Here is a 23,298-nt window from a genome sequence, read left to right as displayed (position 1 = left end):
AGTGGCCGGCAGGGCTTGGTTGGAGGTGCACAGAAAAAGGGCAGGGGCACCCACAAAGCAGAGCAAGGCTGCAAAATAAAATAGACAAGAACAGAAAGGTGCCAACACAGAAACACAAGACAAGGGATGCACCAACAAAGGAGGAACAAAAAAAGACAAACAAAAGGCTATTTTGAGGTGCAAATTCAAAGAACAAACAAAAGACTAAATCTAAAACAGGAGCAAATAAACAGACAATACTATAATACAAACAGAGACTTGAAAGGCCACTCTACTGGGGATTAAACAGGACACAACACAAGACAGGTTACAAGACCATGGGGACCACAGTAAGAAGAAGGTCTCAATGCTGAGGCAAGGAGCAAACAGGGAGGCAGGCTTATAAACCATGCAGAACGGTTGTCTGGTAATGGGTGGGGTTGAAATAGTTGTAAATAAATAAATAAGGGAGTGGAATTGCTATGTCATGCTGCAAACATGGCTGCCAGCAGGTATTCCAAACCATGGAAGCTTGGAGGACTGAGGCAGCATGAACCTGACTCACTGAGGGCCCCTGCTGGCAGGAGGGCAGCATAAATACCAAATCCCTTACAGATTCTCCAGCTGATGTTGTCAGATGCCCCACTTTCTTCCCTTGATGGAAATCTTTACTGCAGTGAATAAACTGAGCAAAACATGGGTCCTCTCTCATTTTAAGGTGCCCCAAGTTCAGGGATGTCTTTCACAATTTCTTCTCTACATCCTTGGGGCCTGATGGTGGCACTGGAGCTGAGGTTGAGGGTAGACCCTGAAGAAAATTGCTAGGGGCATTGCTCACACTCTCTACCTGCTCTTGCTAGGATTGGCTGTCATCATAATCTGAATCATCATCTTTTTCTCCCATCACTGAAGTGGAGGCTAAAATTTTTTTCAGCTACTAGCTCTTCAAGGTCTGATTTAGGGAATTTCAAAAAAGATTCTTCTTTAGAATCAGTTGTTGAAAATACTGCCTCCATTGCCTCAGAAGGAGTAAACAATGTAGTGGAGCGTGCAGCTGGTTTTGGCTATTGTACTTCTGTTGCCCCAACATAAGAACATAAGATATAACATACTAGGTCATACCAAGGGTCCATCAAGTCCAATATCATGTCTCCAACAGTGGCCAATCCAAGTAACAAGTACCCAAACATTAAATAGATCCCATACTACTAATGTCAGCAACAAACAGTGGCTATTCATTATTGATTAATAGTAGTTTATGAACATCTCCTCTAGGAACCTGTCCAAACCTTTTATAAACCCAGTTATACTAACTGCTTTAACCACATCCTCCAGCAATGAATTCCAGAGCTTAATTGTATGTTGAGTGAAAAATAATTTTCTCCGATTTGATTTAAATGTGCTATTTACTAACTTAATGGACTTCTATCATATCCCCCCTCAGCCATCTCTTCTCCAAGCTGAACAGCCCTAACCTCTTTAGCCTTTCCTCATAGAGAAGCCATTCCATGCCCTTTATCATTTTGGTCACCATTTGTTGTACTTTCTCCAGTGCAACTATATCTTTTGTTGAGATGCGGCGACCAGATTTGCACACAGTATTCAAGGTGCGGTCTAACAATTGAGCGATACACAGGCATTATAATATCCTCCAATTTATTTGCCATTCCCTTCCTAATAATGCCTAACATTCTGTTTGATTTTTTGACTGCAACAGCACACTCAGCTGAAGATTTTAATGTAATATCAACTATGACGCCCAGATCTTTTTCTAGGGTGGTAACTCCTAAAATGGAACCTAACATTGTGTAACTACTGCATGGGTTATTTTTCCATAAATGGATCAACTTGCACTTGTCCACATTATAATTCATCTGCATATGGACACCAGGTCTTCCAGTCGTACAAAGTTCCCATGCAATTTATGACAATCCTCTTGTGATTTAACTTCTCTGAATAATTTTGTGCCATCTGCAAATTTGATCACCTCACTTGTATCTCTTTCTATTTCATTTAAAAATGTATTAAAAACACTGGTCCAAGTGCAGATCCCTGAGGCACTCCACTGTTTATCTTTTTCCATTGTGAAAACAGACCATTTAATCGTACTCTCTATTTCTCTCTTTTAAGCAGTTTGCAATCCACAAAATGACATCTCCGCCTAGCCCATGACATTTTAGTTTTCTTAGAAGTTTCTTGAGGGATTTTGTCAAACGCCTTCTGAAAATCCAAATACACTAAATCTACCAGTTCACCTTTATCCACATGCTTATTAAACTCTTCAAAAAAATGTAGCAGATTTGTGAGGCAGGACTGTGTCCATTAAATCATGTTTATCTATATGTTCTGTGATTTTATTCTTTATAACAGTTTCCATGATTTTTCCCAGCACTGAAGTCAGTCTTACTGGTCTATAGTTTCTCAGATTAGCTCTAGAGCCCTTTTTATATGTTGGGTTACTTTGGCCAGCTTCCAGTCTTCAGGTACAACAGATGATTTTAATATAGGTTACAAATTACTTGTAATAGTTCTGAAATTTCATTTTTTATTTCTTTCATAACCCTGGGATGTATACCATCCAGTCCAGTTGATTTGATACTCTTTGTCAATCTGATCTATTATATCTTCCAGGTTCACAGTAATGTGGGTCAGTTCATCTGAATTGTCACCCCTGAAAATTGTCTCTGAAATGGGTATCTCCCCAACATTCTCCTCTTTAAACTCCAAAGCAAAGAATTAATTTAGTCTTTCTGCGATGGCCTTATCTTCCCTAAGTGTGCTTTTAACCCCTCATCCATCTAACAGTCCAACTGACTCCCTCGCAGGCTTCCTGCTTCACATATATTTTTTAAAGTTTTAATTAGGAGTTTTTGCCTCTAAGGCCAACTTCTTTTCAAATTCTCTTTTAGCCTGTTTTATCAATGTTTTTACATTTAACTTGCCAATGCTTATGTTTTTTTCTATTTTCTTTAGATAGTTCCTTCTTCCAAGTTTTGAAGGAAGATCTTTTGAGTAAAATAACATCTTTCACCTCACTTTCTAACCATACCAGCAGTAGTTTGTCCTTCCTTTCACCTTTCTTAATGTGTGGAATACTTGTAAGATGGTATTTTATTTTAACAATGTCCATGCCTGTTGTATACTCTTAACCTTTGTAGCTGCACCTATCAGTTTTTTTCCAACTATTTTTTCTCATTTTATCAAAGTTTCCCTTTTGAAAGTTTTGTGCTAGATCTGTGGATTTATTTATTGTCCCCCTTCAAGTCACTAATTCAAATTTGATCATGTTATGATCACTATTGCCAAGCAACTCCACCACCATTATCTCTTTCACCAAATCCTGTGCTCCACTAAGAATTAGATCTAAAATAGCTCCCTCTCTTGTTGGTTTCTGAACAAATTGCTCCATAAAGCTATTATTTATTCCATTTTGGTACTTTCTCTCTAGCATTTCCTGATGTTACATTTACCCAGTCAATATTAGGTTAATCGAAATCTCCCATTATTACTGCTCTACCAATTTGGTTAGCTTCCGTAATTTCTATTAGCATTTCATAATCTGTCTCATCATTTTTGCCAGATGGACAGTAGTATTCTCCATTGCTATACTCTTTCTCATAGGATTTCTACCCATAAAGATTCTATTATGCATTTAGTCTCTTGCAGGATCTTTATCCTGTTGGACTCTATGCCATCCCAGACATAAAACACCCCCCCCCCCCCCCCACACACACACACACCAAATTGCTCCTCCCTATTATTGTGATATAATTTGTACCCTGGTATGGCACTATCCTATTGGTTCTCATACTTCCACCATGTCTCTGAGATGTCAATTAAATGTGACAGAGTCACCAGTCCCATCACCAATAAGACCTAGTTAGAGAGATAAAAAATGTTAGCATAGAGGGAAGATCCATTCAAATGCACCTCCTCCATTTGAAGGGTCTGGCATGGCCATCCCCCTGAGATTCTACTTAGGAGCTCTCCACAGTGAGCTCTGGAAGTAGTATCTCTAGGTTTCCAAAGAGTATAGAGCTAGAGATGAGTTTGTATTTTGTTATTTTTCAGGCGCAGCAAGGAAAAGCAGGGTCCTGACCTGGGTCTGGAGGGGTTTCTTTTTTCAGTCCATGACCTGGCTGGTTAAGAGTCTCCCTCTTGGTCGATTTTTGGGATTCTGAGATTTTATTGTAAGGAGCCTCACTGGACACCTGGGCCTTTCCGTGCACACAGGGAGTGGAGAACCCTGTGAGTGGAATGCCCAGGATTAGGGAAGGACCTGCCCCTGAAGTGGCGGTGACCTGCTGTGAGGAGGACTCCTGGTTTAAATTCAGTTTTTGGGGAAAAGAACAGTTTTGTTAGAAGATCCAGGAGGAAGTTTGGCTGCCCCTTCCTTCCTGTCAGAAGCAAGAGAACTGCTTGCTTTAAAGAGGATCCTTTCCACCAAGGATCCAGAAAGAGTACTAAAGAGACTGTGTGACATTCAAGAAGATCCAGAAGATCTCCTAACTGTGAGTAAAGGAAACATCAACATCACCGGGGACACCCATCTATGTCCACCACTCGGGGAGTGCCATACACTTTTACCAGTTTTGTCAATGTGGAAGGAGTTTTGCCCAGCTTAAAAGACCCTGTCCATCTGGGAGCTCCACTTCTCTTAATCTAAGAGAGTGGGTGTTTTTTGCCCCAACACAAGTGAGTCCTGCACAGACAGAGGAAAGAAACTGTAACAACCTGAGGAGGGAAGGCTGTGGTGCTACAGTTTGAGTTTGTTTCATTCATCACCACTGTTAACAGTAAAGACTTTTATTTTGGATCCTACCAAAGTGACTCCAGAGTATTTCTTTTTGCCCTCACTGCACCCATGTTAAGAACAACATCTCCCCAGGGGAAACACAAGGGATTGTGTAAAGAAGTCACCCCTGTCACATCTGGGCCCTGAAAGTTTATCTCCCCCCCCCCTCCCCACCTACAAAGGAGCCGACCTTGGGAGAGGGAGTACATGTGAGAGACATAGCCCCGAAGGGTACCCACCCGTGCAGGACAGGCACACTGGCCTGAGGTTGCATAATTCTATCTCATCATTCACTGCTATACACGCTAACTCTCCCATTTTACTTTTTAGCCTTCTGGCACTGGCATACAGACATTTCAAAGTGTGTTTTTTGTTTGTATTACCAGCTTGCTTTTCAATTGACAGGAATAATTTAGAATCTTTTAGCTCAGGTGATTCTTTACTTATAGACACATGGACTACTTTTGCTTTAATTGGAGCCTCTCTGTTAGGATGCCCTAAATCTCTTGCTTCATTAGTATCCTTTGAAGATACTTCCCTCCTTACCATAAAAACATAAGAACATAAGAAAATGCCATACTGGGTCAGACCAAGGGTCCATCAAGCCCAGCATCCTGTTTCCAACAGTGGCCAATCCAGGCCATAAGAACCTGGCAAGTACCCAAAAACTAAGTCTATTCCATGTAACCATTGCTAATGGCAGTGGCTATTCTCTAAGTGAACTTAATAGCAGGTAATGGACTTCTCCTCCAAGAACTTATCCAATCCTTTTTTAAACACAGCTATACTAACTGCACTAACCACATCCTCTGGCAACAAATTCCAGAGTTTAATTGAGCGTTGAGTAAAAAAGAACTTTCTCCGATTAGTTTTAAATGTGCCCCATGCTAATTTCATGGAGTGGCCCCTAGTCTTTCTACAATCCGAAAGAGTACATAACCGATTCACATCTACCCGTTCTAGACCTCTCATGATTTTAAACACCTCTATCATATCCCCCCTCAATCGTCTCTTCTCCAAGCTGAAAAGTCCTAACCTCTTTAGTCTTTCCTCATAGGGGAGTTGTTCCATTCCCCTTATCATTTTGGTAACCCTTCTCTGTACCTTGTCCATCGCAATTATATCTTTTTTGAGATGCGGCGACCAGAATTGTACACAATATTCAAGGTGCGGTCTCACCATGGAGCGATACAGAGGCATTATGACATTTTCCGTTTTATTCACCATTCCCTTTCTAATAATTCCCAACATTCTGTTTGCTTTTTTGACTGCCGCAGCACACTGTACCGACGATTTCAATGTGTTATCCACTATGACACCTAGATCTCTTTCTTGGGTTGTAGCACCTAATATGGAACCCAACATTGTGTAATTATAGCATGGGTTATTTTTCCCTATATGCATCACCTTGCACTTATCCACATTAAATTTCATCTGCCATTTGGATGCCCAATTTTCCAGTCTCACAAGGTCTTCCAGCAATTTATCACAATCTGCTTGTGATTTAACTACTCTGAACAATTTTGTGTCATCTGCAAATTTGATTATCTCACTCGTCGTATTTCTTTCCAGATCATTTTTAAATATATTGAAAAGTAAGGGTCCCAATACAGATCCCTGAGGCACTCCACTGTCCACTCCCTTCCACTGAGAAAATTGCCCATTTAATCCTACTCTCTGTTTCCTGTCTTTTAGCCAGTTTGCAATCCACAAAAGGACATCGCCACCTATCCCATGACTTTTTACTTTTCCTAGAAGCCTCTCATGAGGAACTTTGTCAAACGCCTTCTGAAAATCCAAGTATACTATATCTACCGGTTCACCTTTATCCACATGTTTATTAACTCCTTCAAAAAAGTGAAGCAGATTTGTGAGGCAAGACTTGCCCTGGGTAAAGTCATGCCATGTCAGCTTTCCCCTCTGATTTAATTTAAAAGCTGCTCTATCTCCTTTTTAAAGGTTAGTGCCAACATTCTGGTTCCACCCTGGTTAAGGTGGAGCCTGTCCCTTTGGAAAAGACTCCTCCTTCCCCAAAAGGGAAGATCCATTCAAATGCACCTCCTCCATTTGAAGGGTCTGGCATGGCCATCCCCCTGAGATTCTACTTAGGAGCTCTCCACAGTGAGCTCTGGAAGTAGTATCTCTAGGTTTCCAAAGAGTATAGAGCTAGAGATGAGTTTGTATTTTGTTATTTTTCAGGCGCAGCAAGGAAAAGCAGGGTCCTGACCTGGGTCTGGAGGGGTTTCTTTTTTCAGTCCATGACCTGGCTGGTTAAGAGTCTCCCTCTTGGTCGATTTTTGGGATTCTGAGATTTTATTATAAGGAGCCTCACTGGACACCTGGGCCTTTCCGTGCACACAGGGAGTGGAGAACCCTGTGAGTGGAATGCCCAGGATTAGGGAAGGACCTGCCCCTGAAGTGGCGGTGACCTGCTGTGAGGAGGACTCCTGGTTTAAATTCAGTTTTTGGGGAAAAGAACTGAATCCCTCTTCCTTGCACCATCGTCTCATCCACACGTTGAGACTCCGGAGTTCTGCCTGGCTCTGGGGACCTGCATGTAGAGCATGGAGCATTTCAGAGAATGCTACCCTGGAGGTTCTGGATTTAAGCTTTCCACCAAAGAGCCTAAATTTGGCTTCCAGAATCTACCTCTCAGTTTGTGCCCCTGCTACTGTTTGCCTTGGATGGCTCTCCTGCCTTTTCCTCTACTCCAAACCAAGAGGGAGAGGAACAGGCGGTGGTGGCACAGGGTCTCCAAATTTCAATTTTTTTGGCCTTGAGCCAGCATCCACTCCTGCCACTTCGCAGCCAAAAAAAGTTTCCCTTTAATTTTGGGAAGGGCTGACTTTTAGAATCACTGCTATAATGCTGGGTCACTTCTGCCAATATCCTCTCCTCTCCCTTTTCTTGTCATGATAGAATTTGTTCAAATACATTGCCTACTGGGGGTTTGAATATTGCCAATGTGTTTATTTAGTGATACTGTTACTGTACCCTACTCGGAGTACCACACACTATATAGTGGTCTATCACATACATACGCACACATATACACATATGCAATGTATGTGTGCTGTGTGCCCTAGTGCTAACTGACTCCACACACAAAAAAACTATTAATCACAGGGAGGTCAATATTCAAAATGTGTTCAGTCCTATTTAGCCACATAAGTATAGCTTATGCGGTTGAGTAGCAGCCACTGAATATGCATCTACATTCTGCGGTCGCCGCTTAGCCACATAAATTATGAGCGTGTAGTAGGCTGATTGGGGCAGAGCGAGTTAGCCGTATACAGTTAACTAACAATATTTAGTCTTAGTAGTATAAGCTATGAGACTAAGTTATACCTAAGTTAGCTGGTTATAACTTATATAGCTAAGCACAGATATATATATATATGCATATGTTCCACGGCTTAACTGTGCTGCTGAATAACGCACCTAAGTTAGACACATATGTCTATCTGGCTAACTTAGAAAAATGGCTAAGGTTTGAATATCTACACCAGGGAAGATAACTTTCAAAACTGCTTGAATGCACCCATTTATACGGGTGCACACTAAGTTGCTACTCTATTTTATAACCTACGTGGATGCAATATGTGCAGGTTATAATATCGAGCCACAAATGCTCGGGTATGTGTAAACCACAATCCATGCAAGTTTGGACTAATCAGGAAAAGTTTGCACTTATCTGGATAAGTTCCAATTTATCTGGCTTAGTAACGGCACTTAGCCAGATAAGTCTGAAGAGCACTACTTGTCTATCTAAGTAACGCTTTTCGGACTTATCGTTATTCCCCCTTCCCTTTGCCCCTTTTCCTAAATTATTCTTAGCACTGCCTTAGTTTACCTCTTTATGGTCTGTCTTTTGGGATGAAGCTATTGAAACTGGTTAAGCTAATTTTTCCTCCCTCTATACTAGGCATGGGCTCAAGTCCATCATCATTATTGGTACTACTGCATATCACCCCACTCTCTTTTATGCTTTGTGTATTTGAAGGTGGGTTTGATGCCATCATCATATCCTTATTACCATTAACATTAATGACAAATCTTTGCATTACAATAAATTCTAGTAACTTGTTAAAGACAGTAATTAAGTTGTGTTATCTACCTACTTTGCCATACTTTGAACTCTGTTAGATCCTTGGATACCCCAATAGCTTCCCTGGATGTGCCCTAATTTTCTCCATTTTCCCCCTTGTTTCCCCCCATCTCTACGGTACCCATTTGTCTAGCACACTCATGCTCGATTGCTTCATTGTAGCTCTGATCCCTTCCTTCCTCACTTGGTGTACTGGGTGAGTGTGTCTCATTGTGATTGAAATCATTGAAGACAGGTTGTGTCTCATTCTAGTTCTGGATGGCAGCACTGTCACGTAGGGATGTCTTATGGTTGTGAATTTTAAAATTGAATTGGTTCTCACCCTGATTTTGGGTGCTTGTGTCCGTGTGTAGGCGTTTGTCTTTGTGGTTGTAAAGGTTGATGATGAGGTGCGCCACCTTGCTGCTGAGATTGACAATGTGTTTGTGCAGCTATTCCACACTATTTGCTGCTGCCCTTACTTCCTTACATCAGCTTAAACAGCATCTGTCTTTAGTGTGCCTGCTTTTCTGATGGCATGCCCCTTTTATGTTGCATGCAACCTCCAGCTTAGGATGTAATGACGATGTCTGAGATGTGCTATTCCCTATCATCTGTCCTCCATGTGATTGCTTGCCAGTGTCATCCCTCTCTGTCACTGTCCTTGCTAGTTTTCTTCCTATCCTTTCCATCCAATTTTCTCGTTTCAGAGTTCCGCTCTCTTTTCTTGACCTACATTTCCAGTCTCTGGTTCGTTTCTCCTCTCTTTCACATTGCTAGTGCTCATGTTATATTATGACTAGTCTGAGTTCCGATCATACTGCCATGCTTACTATCTCAGGCACCAATAGAGTCACTGTTTGTCAGTAGTCAATGTGGGCAAGAAGAAAATGGAATGTGGTCTCAGGGAATCAGGAACTGCGGTTTAATAACTACCAAAAGATGGCTATTATAGGAAAGAATCAGTAAGCTCCCAGCTCTCTGTTTTCTAGGACCTTCCACTTCTGGTCCTCCTGCTCCTACCTTTGACCCCTCCTGTATTTCCTTAACCCCTGCCTCCATATCCTCCCAAAGGTGGACTTCCATGGTTCCCACCCCTGTTTCCTGTGTGCCACCTCTAACCCCCTTATTCAACCACAAACCCTCCTTTCTTTGGACCACTCCGCTGGGTTGTGCATCCTTTAAGGTCATAAGAACATACAATTTGCTAGGGATGTGAATCGTGTCCTCGATCGTCTTAACGATCGATTTCGGCTGGGAGGGGGAGGGAATCGTATTGTTGCCGTTTGGGGGGGTAAAATATCGTGAAAAATCGTGAAAAATCGTTAAAAAATCGAAAAATCGAAAAATCGAAAAACCGGCACATTAAAACCCCCTAAAACCCACCCCCGACCCTTTAAATTAAATCCCCCACCCCCAAATAACTTAAATAACCTGCGGGTCCAGCGGCGGTCCGGAACGGCAGTGGTCCGGAACGGGCTCCTGCTCCTGCATCTTGTCGTCTTCGGCCGGCGCCATTTTCCAAAATGGCGCCGAAAAATGGCGGCGGCCATAGACGAAAAAGATTGGACGGCAGGAGGTCCTTCCGGACCCCCGCTGGACTTTTGGCAAGTCTCGTGGGGGTCAGGAGGCCCCCCACAAGCTGGCCAAAAGTTCCTGGAGGTCCAGCGGGGGTCAGGGAGCGATTTCCCGCCGCGAATCGTTTTCGTACGGAAAATGGCGCCGGCCATACGCGTATGGCCGGCGCCATTTTCCGTACGGAAAATGGCGCCGGCAGGAGATCGACTGCAGGAGGTCGTTCAGCGAGGCGCCGGAACCCTCGCTGAACGACCTCCTGCAGTTGATCTCCTGCCGGCGCCATTTTCCGTACGAAAACGATTCGCGGCGGGAAATCGCTCCCTGACCCCCGCTGGACCTCCAGGAACTTTTGGCCAGCTTGTGGGGGGCCTCCTGACCCCCACGAGACTTGCCAAAAGTCCAGCGGGGGTCCGGAAGGACCTCCTGCCGTCCAATCTTTTTCGTCTATGGCCGCCGCCATTTTTCGGCGCCATTTTGGAAAATGGCGCCGGCCGAAGACGACAAGATGCAGGAGCAGGAGCCCGTTCCGGACCGCTGCCGTTCCGGACCGCCGCTGGACCTGCAGGTTATTTAAGTTATTTGGGGGGGGTTCGGGAGGGTGGGGGATTTAATTTAAAGGGTCGGGGGTGGGTTTTAGGGGGTTTTAGTGTGCCGGCTCACGATTCTAACGATTTATAACGATAAATCGTTAGAATCTGTATTGTATTGTGTTTCATAACGGTTTAAGACGATATTAAAATTATCGGACGATAATTTTAATCGTCCTAAAACGATTCACATCCCTACAATTTGCCACACTGGGTCAGACCAAAGGTACATCACCCCAGTATCCTGTTTCCAGCACTTGCCAATCCAGGTCACAAGTACCTGGCAGGATCCCAAAATTTGATAGATTCTAAGGTGCTCATCCCAGGGATAAGCACTGTTTTTCTTAAAGTCCATCTTAATAATGGTTTATGGACTTTTCTTCCAGGAACTTTTTCAAACCTTTTTTAAATCCAGTTACACTAACAATGAATTCCATAGTTTAATTAGACATTGAGTAAAAAACTATGTTCTCCTATTTGTCTTAAATGTATTACCTAGTAACTTCATTGTGTGTCCCCTAGTCTTTGTAATTTTTGAAAGAGTAAAAAACTAATTTGTGTTTACCCATAGCACTCCACGCATTATTTTATAAATCTGTCATATATAATGATAGTTTACAGATTACTAATACTCTAGGTCTGGAATTTCATTTTTTGGTCCAGGTAATGTGCTACTCTTTTTTTGTCTGTCAATTTGCCCTATTACATCTTCCAGGTTCACTGAGATTTGTTTCAGTTCCTATGAATCATCACCTTTAAATATAACTTCTGGCATGGATATCTGCCTTACATCTTCCTCAGTAAAGACCGAAGAATTCATTTAATCTGTCTGCTATGGCCTTGTCCTGCCTTAGTGCCCTTTTTACCAATTGATCATCTAATGGTCCACTGACTCTCTCGCAGGTTTTTTTTGCTTCAAATGTAAAAGGTTTTATTATGAGTTTTTGCTTCCACATTACGTTTCCTTTCAAATTCTGCCTTTGCCTTCTTTATCAGATGTTTGAATCTAACTTGCCAGTGCTTATACTGTTTCCTGTCTTCTTCATTCAGATCCTTTTTCCAGTTTTTGAAATGTTCTTTTGGCCCCTTTGTGTGTCCAGCCTGACTATATAGCATTAAAATCGCCACTGTAATACAATGATGCATTGCACAGATCCTCCATTAAAAAATGTGAAAAGGATTTTAAAAGATAAGCTGCAATACCACCAAACCTCAGATCATCTTCTCTAAAGCCTTAACAGCTGGACAAGCAGTTAAGGAAGAGCATAAGCTCAGAGCTGCTTTCTATATAGGACAGCTTTGTTTTTGACATCTGGTACGACTCAGATCAAATCTTTTTATATCCTATAATGCTTTGGAATTTATTATTTTTAAATTGATCTCAAAACATATTAGTTGGTATTAACAAAAACATTGTTAAAACAGAAAGGAGGAAAAGATACCGTAAATGTCTCTGCCTTTCATATGCCAAGAATAAATGTTGATAAAAAAACAGAAGCTGAAAAGCCAACAATGAATAAATAGAAAGTTCAAATCTTGGAAGAAATGTTGCTCTATGTTTTGTACAAAGTAGGGTGGCTATTGTGTAACTCCATTTAGATATGTAAAATTAAATTAGAGGTCCATATTCAGAAGCATTTAGCTGTATAACTCAGAGCTTATTTGGATAAATTAATATTTGGGCACATCTGGCTAAATTTTAGCTGTATATCTTATTAGCTGAATAACTTAGGGGCATCCCAGGGCAATATTGGGAAGTAGTTCTGTTAGCTGGCTAAGGGGGTCATTCTCTAAAGGGATCGCACGCGATACCTAAATCGGGGCAGAGTCGGGGTGGAGTCGGGGCGGCACTGGGGCCGTCCCTGCAGAGACATCGCTGGCGGCGAAAGGTAAGGACCCTTATCGCCGCCAGTTTCAAGCCGAATAACTACACCTTTTATGGTGTAGTTATTCGGTGCGAAAGCCGGCAGTAAGCGCATCGCAGTGGTGCGATGGCTACCGGCTTTTGCAGGCTCGCCCCCCGCTTCGCCCGCCCGCCCCCCAGTACCACGCGATTCACTATTCTCTGCGAGAATAGTGAATCCCGGCCTAAGTTTGTCTGGTTAACTCCACTGTTTAAAGTTAGCCAGATAACTTAGCCAGCCAAGTCTGATCAGACCAAAATGATGTCCGAGAGTTTGCTGGCGATATTCAATAGTGTGGCTAATTTTGCTATCTGGACAGTACCTGAATATGTACCCCTTAAAGACCAACAAACATGTTGCAGCTGATAGGTTTTTATGGGACTAAGTTAACACATTTCTATCTTGTTTTTGAGTGTTAAACTCCATTCATCAGGACAGTACAAAATACTTGTATGCATGAAACCTACAGCCTTCAGGAATACATATCTTGCACAAAAGTGTTAGAGCCCCTATTTAATAATGCTCAAGTCAGATCTTTCATTCCATCACATCAGAAATCTACATGGGAAATCCCTACAAATCCTGAATAAGATAATCTAATTGCAAGTTTGACAAAACAAATAGGGTCAATTTAAAACTCAAGTAATTTACTTCATATTCAACTGAACAAGATAGCACAATCAAACCCATGGCCTAAAGCAGTCAACAGCATGTGCCCATTCTAAGTTTCCATGTCTGACATACACTCTAAATAATATTCCAACAAGTCATGTAGAGTAGTCTATATAAATAAAAGGCTTTTGTTGTTTAGTCAGTCACCCTGTCGTGTCTGTATATGGCCACCAGGAGGCACCTGGAACAGTGGAAGGTGCAGTGTGCAAAGACAATATGCTCTGTCTAAAAAGTCCTGTCTGGCAGACACATACACAAACTGTCACACATACACACAGAAACACACATACACACACACTACACAATATTTATCTTTTCTACTTTTGTTTATTTTGGAATATTGACATCAGTTTTGAACCAGACAACCTGAGCAACACAAGATACTTTTCACTAATATGCCCTGTATGCATAGCTCTGTCTCTCATATTCCCAGGAACAGGGACAGGCAGGGAGAGGCACTAGCAGACACACACACATAAGCACACATTTATACACACACAGAGGATCCCCCCTCACATATTCATACACACAGGCACCCTCCCACAAACACATACACCCACTCACTCCCACGCACACACACACACACAGGCTTTTCCACAAATATATACACACACACACACAAGCTCCCCATACACATACAGACAGACATACAAACACATCCACATACACACACACACACAGGCTCCCACTCACATATACACACTAAAGATGGTAAGAAGTAAAAATTTTGTTTATTTTTCGTTTTGTTTTTGAGAGTGTTTTTTCCCAATAAATTTCATTTTGTTTAATATTTATTTAGTTTTAAAAAATGAAATAAATATTTAAAAAAACAGAAAAAATAAATAAACGGGGTTTCCCAAGATCTCCCGGCCCTACCACCCACCCCTCCCACCCGAAAAAATGATGGGACAGGATCCTCCCCAGCCCCCACTTTTGCCACGACATCCTCCTAGGCCCTATGTAAGGCCCAGCTTGGAGGCCTGGTCCAAAACTGGGGCCCATCCAGAGGCCAAGTCCCAATGCCTGGGCTTTGGCCTAAGCCAAGGCCCGGGCCCAACGTTGGGGCCCTGACCAGAGGCTGGCTCCCAACACTTGAGCCTTGGCCTATACCAGGGCCCAGGTACAGGCTCAGCACTCAGGTCCCAGTGCATGTATCTTGGTCTACGTCAGGGCCCAGGTCAAGGTCTGACACCATGGCCCAGGCCAGAGGCCAAGTCTTGATGACTGAGTCTTGGCCTGGGCCCACACCCGATGTTGGGGCACAATCCAGAAGGTGAGTCCCAAATCCTGGGCCTAGGCCTGGGTTCAGGCCCAATGCATGGGTCCTGACGCCAGGGCCTCATCCAGAAGCTGGCTCTCGATGCCTGGGCCTCGGTGTAGGCCAGGGCCCAGGCCTAGACCCAATATCGGGGCCCAGTCTGGAAGCCAGCTCCCGGTGCCCGAGCCCAGACCCAAAGCTGGAGCCATGCCCAGAAGGCCAGATCCCTATGCCTGGGCCTCACCCTAGGCCAGGGCCTGGGCCCAAACCCAATGCTGAGGCCCAGTATGAAGGCCAGATCCTGACACCTGGGCCTCGGGCCAGGTTCAGGCCCAGGCCTGACTTCAGGAGCACAGGCCTTGTAAGTCTTCTTTCTTTATCTTCTTTCCTGAAACGATGCCGACCACTGGGGATGCAGCAGGGTAAATTAACTCCGGCATTTCCTCCTCAGTGTAGGGTGCTATTTTGTTATACGGCAGTTAAATTTACTCCAGCATGTCCTCAGCAGACAGCGTCATTTCAAGAAAGAAGATGAAGAAAGAAGACAGCGTACCTTTGAGTTCTGGGTTCTGGTGGCTCAGCCTGGGTCTGGGCCTGACCGTGGTCTGAGATCCCGGTATCAGGACTCAGCCCCTGGATTGGGCCCCATGCCTTGCCCTAGGCCGAGGCCCAGGTGTCAAGACCTGGCTGCAGACTGAGTCCCAGAGTCAGACCTGGGCTTGGGCCATGGCCAGACATCAGGACCTGGCCTCCTGACCCATCCTTTGTATTCAGGACTGGGTCCTGGCCCTGGCCTAGGCTAAGGCCCAGGTGTTGGGACTTGGATTCCAGACTGGACCCTAGCATTAGACCTGGGCCTGGGCCCAGGCCTAAGCTAAGATGCAGATGTCAGGCCTGGGCTTGGGCCAAAGCCAAGCATCAGGACCAGGCCTGAACGTGGCATCAGATTCCTGAAAGATAAGGTAAGTAGGGGTCGGGAAATTTCCTGGGCCCAGGACTTTGCTCAGGTCTTGGCCAAGACCCCGGCATCACACTCAGGCATAGGCCGTGACACTTGTGTTGGGCCAGGGCCTATGCCTAGGTGAGGCTCTGCTTCAGTCCTAAGCCTGGGTTGAGGCACCAGCATTACGCTTGGGCGTAGGCCAGGAATCCTGCTTTGGTTCTTGGCCAATGCCCTAAATAAGGACCCAGCTTTGGGCCTACAGAAGTGCCTATTTTCCCCCTAATTTTCAAGTCAGTACAATGAAATTTCGTTGGAAATTATATCATTCCAATTTGAGAATGACCTAAATTGAAACAGGAAATTTCATCTCATATCCTATTTCATTTCTCCCAAAGTTCCGTCCCTAAAATGCACACACACACACACATACACACACACACACAGGACCTTCTTCCTCAGTCACTGCCAGACCCCTTTTTCATCCAATGGAGGATGGGGTCTGCAGTAGCCCTCTCCTTCTTTGACCTCCACAAGATGGGTTCCACAGTGGCCATCCTTCAGGTCTCTTCAGGAACCACTGGATGGATTCCATGGCAGTCAGCAATAGGAGATGTCTAATATACTGGCAGTGTAGTTTCTAGAGAGTTCCTCTAAGTTTCTATATGCTTTCAGTGAAGTACTTAATAAAATAAAATAATATAAATCGTTGTCACTTTTGTTCGCTTTTAAAATTTATATCTGCTATGGACCAGGCAATCCAAGCAATGCTGGGCATTTTTTGCTAGTTTTTAATAATGCTTTTGAGAATCCAGTGTCAATGTGATTGCTTTAGTATTGTTCCAAAGAGAAACATCTTTAAAATGTAAGGCTTTAATGTCACAGGTGCAGCAATATGTGAATGTAAATGAAGCAACTGAAATACAAATAGGATAGTAACATTTATTACATTTGAAAATTTCACTTACTGTCACAGTAAGGTTCTTCCATGAGATGTCAGATGCAGAGATATTGTGATCCTTCCAGTAATTCAAAGTTTTATTGCTAGGATTATTTGGCTCTACACAACTGCATCTAATAAAAAAGAAAACAATAATTTTTTAAAAATAGAAAGAAATGCTTGCAAATACCTATTGTCTTAATATACTTTATTTGCTGAAGGTAATACATTTAAGGATTCATTTAGCATAACAGAGTTCATCTCTAATTCAAATTTATATTGTTGAGTATAATGGAAATTGAAAGGCATTATCCTTTCTAATGCTAGGATATAACTGCTTCTTGAGTTTGCTGTCTTTCATCTTGAAACGTGACAAATAAATTCTAGAGGTGTGCAAGCCAAATGTTATTTTGTGCAATTTCGTTATGTTGAGGAGGTGGCTGTTATTCAAATTTTTTTTTCATTGAGGGATTTTTTCCTTTTTCTTTCATTTTTAAAATTCTGGCAAATAGTGCGCAATATTGAGAAATAGTTTACACTATTTACAAGAGTGCATGCTATTTGCAAATGGTACTTATTATTTACTAAAAGTGTTCACTATTTGCAAATAGTGTGTACTACTTAGAAAGAGTGTGCTCTAAAAATCGAAAAAATGAAATTTTTTTTCTATCATTTCTTTTTAAAAACAGTATAAAATGATATAGACATTTGAGATGGGTGTCGTTTTTATATATCATATTATTTTGTACTTTGTTTTTCCCATGGTTAACTTTGTTTTTTCCACGTTTCGTGGGGTTTTTTTTCGTATTTGACTAATTTCGAAATTCAAATTTTTCCCAGATTTCAGCAAATTATTGTTCGCTTCTTAATTCTGCCATGGCTGTAGGAGGCTTCTTCATTTTCAGATCTAGGAAGTTTCTGATTGGTCACAGCCCTCCTGGCCTGATGTCATGATACCTCTGCCCCCTGCCAGGACCTGTTGAAAAATAATGGCGATGTTGGTAGTGATTGAGACACTTCGGTGATTGCTGCACAAAATATGGTTCTCCACCCACCTTCCATCACCATCTCCACTGCCTCCATCCCCAAATGAAAATATCACCACTGAAAGCACAGCACAAAAGCAGGGCTCCTTGATGCTATGCTGCCACTAATACAGTTAAATTGATCTCCCTTCCCCTATGTGCAAAGCCTCAGCAGAGGCATAAGAAACTTGCACATATTGGTGCCAGAGGGCAGGTCCTTAATTCAAGCTTGATGGCTGTGACGGGAACAAGCTGCCCTGGTGATACACACACAGGTTTTGGTTAGTAGGGATGTTGGTAAATTCAGTCTGGGGGTGGAACAGTTAATTGGTATTTGTGATGACAGCAACATTGTCAGATTACAGCTGTGAAGCAGTGGCAGTAGCAGAGATGGGTGGTCCTGAACTGTCCTACAATCGGGAGGTAAGAGAAGGGCCGGTAGTGAGAATATGCATCATGAATAGCCATTACTGCCCAGCATCTAAGTGGCTTCACACACAAACATACAGTTTCCTTCACTCCTATACACACAACCTCTGTATCTCACATACACACACACACACACACACACACACACATACACAACCTCCCTCTCAGTCAAACTTACAAAGTACAGACACACACACAGCTTCCCTTCCTCTCTCACTCACACATAAACAAACACATACACACACTCATACAAGCATACACAAGCAGCCCTACCCCTAAATCCACTCATGTAGTTTACCGTGAACTCTCCTAAACTATAAAATACTGTCAATTTTAAAGAACATTTTATTTACAGTATTAAAAGGAAGAGTTAGTGAACTCTTTACTGGGTCCTGTTGAAATATATTTGTGTCAATTATGCCAGTTATGGTTTAAAAGAGACCATAGCTCAGTTAAGAAGAAATTAGCAACATTTGATAACTGTTTAGTTTAGGTGCTAAATTTATCCTTCTCCAATGATGTTGTACTTTTGTGACTGAAACAAGCTGTTGTGAGGTCAATCCAGAAAGATCTAGGAATATTCTATGAATTAATGACAAAATATCACCCAATATATAATTTGTGCATTCCGAGTAAAATTCTTGAAAAATGGCTATTGAAGCAGTTGGATGAATTTCAGTTAGAACATCCTATTCTTGATTAAGAACAATTTGTATTTCATAAAAATCATGGCACAGAAACTCTAATACTATCATTACTCAGAATGTATCCCTCTTTAGAAGAATTTAAATGATGCGTAGAAGACATGAAGAAATGTTTCAGGGCACATAGGTATCCAAAGAAATATATAAAACAAGCTTGTACTCATGCACACTGGACCAACCGTGAACTACTTTTACAAATACCAAAATGTCAGTCTAATACACATATAAAGGTAAATTTTTAAAAAGCTGTGTGCGTATAAATGGCTAGGGATGGGCATTCAGGAGAAACAAAATAGAAAATTAGACGAAATTTCCTAATTCATTTCATTTCATTATCAAAGCGAAATGATTGAAAATCCGAGACTAGATCCCGACGCCACGCTGACGCTGCGACCTGATCCAGATGCTGGGTCCCAATGCCAGGCCTCAGTTTGGACCCAGGCCTGATGTTACGACCCAACTTGGAGGTCTCGACGCCGAGGCACAACCCCAGTGGATGGTGTCATTTGGCTTTCAAGGCCGAAGAAGGAAGATGAGCTCCCAGGCCTGGACTCCGAGGCCTGGGCCTAGGCCCAGGTGTCAAGATCCAGCCTCCAGTCTGACTCTGGAATTGGGCCTGGGTCTGGGCCAAGGCCCTTGCAGCGGGACTTGGCCTCTGGATTAGGTCAAAGCATCAGGCTGGGTTTGGGCAAAGGTCCTGGCATCAGGACCTGGCCACAGGACCAGGTCATGGCACTGAGTCTGGGTCCAGGTTAACGGAATAACCTGAGACCCAAACATTGGGAGCCGACCTTAAAGCCTTGGCTATGCATAGGGTGAAGGCCGAGGTTGCGGTGATCTACTGCGGCCTAGGCATGCGCAACATCACAGCTTCAGCATGGGTCTAGGCCTCGGACCCATCCCAACACTTAGGCCCAGGCTGAAGCCTCGATCTTGCATAGGCCTAGACTGTAGTAGGTCTCTAGGATCTCGGCCTATGCCACACACAAGGCTCAGGCTTTGGCCTGGGTCTAGGCCTCGATGTTGGATCCCCTCAGACCGGAGGTTGGGGAGGATCTTCGACCCGGCATTTTTTCAGGTGGGAGGAATGGGTGGGGGGCTTGGGAGGCCTCAAGAGGCCCCATTTTGTTTTCTTTTTGGGTTGTTTTTTTTTTTTTGCTTAAATGTTTATTTCATTTTTTTAGCGAAATAAAGAAAATAAACTTTTCACAAAATATAGCTGGATAAGTCTTCAAATGCTAGTTATCCAGCTATCTTAATGGGCAATCATCAAAATGTGTTAGGGCCTTATGGCATCATAAAAGGCTCTAATGCACATATATTACACAGTCTACATGATAATTAGCATGTTCCTGCCCAGATACCCTCCCCTATTACACTGACTCCCTTTGCATGTAATTTACATGCATGAATAATGCAAATACATGCCAAGAAGGTCATTACAAGGCAATTCTATGCTAATATTTTATCACGGCCAACCGAGAAGATGGTCAGCCATGATAAAATAACTACAGCTCTCAGGCATGTATTAGATGTGCAGCAGGAGACCTGGGATCTAATGTGGGTCCCAAGGCTCCTGCCGCACATTTAAAGCAGTAAAGTAAAAAAATAATAATATTAAAAATTATAATAACACGTGGCGAAATGGGAAGGTTGAGTGGGGGGTCATTGCTGACCTCCATTTCAACCCAAGGTTGCCAGTCAAGGCAACCCAATTCCCCAAAAATAAAACTAAAGCTAAAATTATGCATGAGGCAGTGGTGGTGGCCCTCCCCTCAGATCCCCCGATAGAGGAATGCCTCCGCAAGGGGGGGTATAATTTTGCAAATACGTGCGGCGACACATCAGGGCCTTCCCACCCGCTACCCTAACCTCCCTTCCCCCCCCCTTCCATTATCCTTCCTTCCCCTAATCCCTGTCCCTGCTACCCCTAATTTTGTTATTTTACCTTTTGCTCCTGCAAAGCAGCAGGAGCAAGCCGGCGCGTGATCCTCCGAAACAGCGACAAATGGCCGCTGTATCGGGTGCGTCTAGCCCCGCCCTGCCCCCCCAGACCCCTTGCCTCTGCCCCCAGGACTGCCTCCTTTTAAAGTCCTGGCACTTACACGCGGCCCGGGGTTTACGCTCGTGGCCGGGCCCGTTTGAAAATTGGCCCTCGCGCGTAAGGCCTGGCCACGCATGTAAACCCCAGGATTTACACGCGCTGGGGTTTTAAAATCTACCCCTATAGGTATAGCACACCTTTTTTTTCGGTATTTGGAGTATTGTTGTGTTGTTTTTTTTGCTTCTAGTTGCTTAATAGCAGGCCAGTTGGACCTAAAAAAGAGAACTAGGCAGGGTGCTGAAATATCCCTCATGCAGGCTGTTTCTGAGTGGTATTTTGAACAGAAGTTTGTGGTCTGTGAAGTGTCAACGGCAAACCTTCCTGCTAGAAATGTATGATTTATTTTGGATCATGATTACTGGATCATAATTTCTTGGGGGAGTGGGGAGGGTAACATTAATATGCAGTTATCTGGCCCATCTCTGTTTAACACATATACTTCCAAAACATAATGGGCTGCATTCAAATAAAAATCCAACTCCCCCCTCCCCCCCCCCCACACTTATTTTTAACGTAAATGCATTCTTCTGATTTGTCAGATACAATATTTATGGAATCAAAAAATGACCCATTCCTGAGCTACTACTCACAGCGGTGGCATAGCCACAGGTGGGCCTGGTAGGCTGTGGCCTGCCCACTTTGGGCTCTTCCCACTCAATCAGGGCTGCCTGATACCAAATGAGGCATGAAGAATGTCCATCGCCGACTCATTCACTGCAGTTGTTGAAGAAGTCATCCCGCCAGCTGAAGCAAGGCTGCCATGGGAGTCCATCCCTGTGGCAGCAAAGAAGACCATCTGAAGCCAAGGCCACCACAGGAGCCCATCCCGGTGGTGGAAAAGAAGACCCGCCAAAGTAAGGCCCCCGTAGGAGCCCATCCCCATGGTGGCAAAGAAGACCCACTGAAACAAGGCCACCATGGGAGCCCATGTCTGTGGCAGTGAAAAAGGGGTTTGGCGGTGAGCCCCAGGGCGTGCATATGAGAGTGGGAGAGTGGGAGCCTGAATGTGAGTATGTAAGAATGGGAGCCTGGAAATGTGTGTATGAGGATGGGAGCATGTATCTATGAGTGAGAGCTTGTGTGTGTGGTAGAACATGTAAGAGTGAGAGCTTGTGTATGTGAGAGAAAGCATGAGCCTTTGTGTGTGTGTATGTGTGAGAGAGAGAGAGGAAGGGAAGACGATAAGAGAGAGAGAAGAAACAGAAAGAGAAGCGTGACCTTGGAGAAAAAATTAGGGAAAGACTGACAAGGGGAAAGCGGAAAAAAAAGAGACAGAGACCAACTGATTTAAAAATAAAAAGATCAGACAAAGGTAAAAAAAAAAAAAAAATTATTTTGAGATTTTAGCAATTGGAATATGCCAGCTTTGGGTATATGCATTTCTTATAATTTTGTATTTTGCTCTTTAGCTTTCCACTGTTCAGAGTCTGGTTTCTCAGGCTTTCTATTTTGGTTTTGTTTGCATGTTTCTAATTCATAAGAGAGTCAGTGCTGTTATGATATGGTATGACCAGGTTCCAGGCGCCTTCCTTTTTGTATTGTAGGGTTGTGTGTTACTTCAGAAAATGTTTAGCAGTGGAGGGGGGTCTTTTTGGTTTTTTTTGGCTGAGGTGACCCCAGAATTTGAATAACATTTTTTCATGTTGGGTTTAGTGCGAATTGTCGTAGTTTTGCTCAGCACCCATTATCATGATTATTGCTATTTTATTGTAGTTTTGGTGATCTCTGCCTTTCTGGAAAGAGGATTTGAGAGAGAATACATTGATATTTGTTTTATGACAAAAATGATTGGATCTGATGTTTGTGTTCTTTGCTTTTTACCTGATATTCTTGTTAATTTAATTAATTGCAATAAATATAAAATAAATTAATACAGATTAGTAAGGAATTTTTAATGTTGATAAGTGCTTGAAATAAAATATTCTAAAACGTTTCACTCATGATGCATAAAAGCTATTGTAGACACTTAAGCCCGGATTTTAAAAGGCCTGTGCGCGTAAAACCGGGGGATTACATGCATGGCCGGGCCTTGAGCACGCTGCGCGCATTTGAAAACGGGTCCGGTCATGTGTGTAAATCCTGATAAGCGCACAAGTGCTGGACCTCTCAGAAAGGGCAGACCTGGGCAGGCAGGGGCGGGCCGGGACAGGGCCATTGTACGCTGTCCTGATGACAGCGCACGCAACTTACTTCAGCTTCGGCCCTGAAATAAGTTCAAAAACAAAAAAAGCCAAGGGTAGCTAGGAAGGGTTTAGGGGGTGGGGAGGAGAGGAGAGGAGAAGAGAAGAGAGGGGAG

General features: G+C 43.3%; 1 protein-coding gene across 1 annotated transcript in view; it reads right to left on the bottom strand.

Moving 5' to 3' along the window:
* The window catches only part of SLC4A10 (solute carrier family 4 member 10), a 299,055-nt gene that overhangs the window by 98,523 nt on the left and 177,234 nt on the right, over positions 1-23,298 (bottom strand). Inside the window, 1 exon segment of the mRNA XM_029605602.1 lies at positions 16,769-16,874. Within this exon segment, the coding sequence (XP_029461462.1) occupies positions 16,769-16,874 (106 nt within the window).

Source organism: Rhinatrema bivittatum, chromosome 6 (assembly GCF_901001135.1).
Source record: "Rhinatrema bivittatum chromosome 6, aRhiBiv1.1, whole genome shotgun sequence".
In the NCBI taxonomy this organism is placed as follows: Eukaryota; Metazoa; Chordata; class Amphibia; order Gymnophiona; family Rhinatrematidae; genus Rhinatrema; species Rhinatrema bivittatum.
The sequence above is the reverse complement of the archived record's forward strand: the minus strand, read 5'-3'. Positions and strand labels throughout refer to the sequence as shown.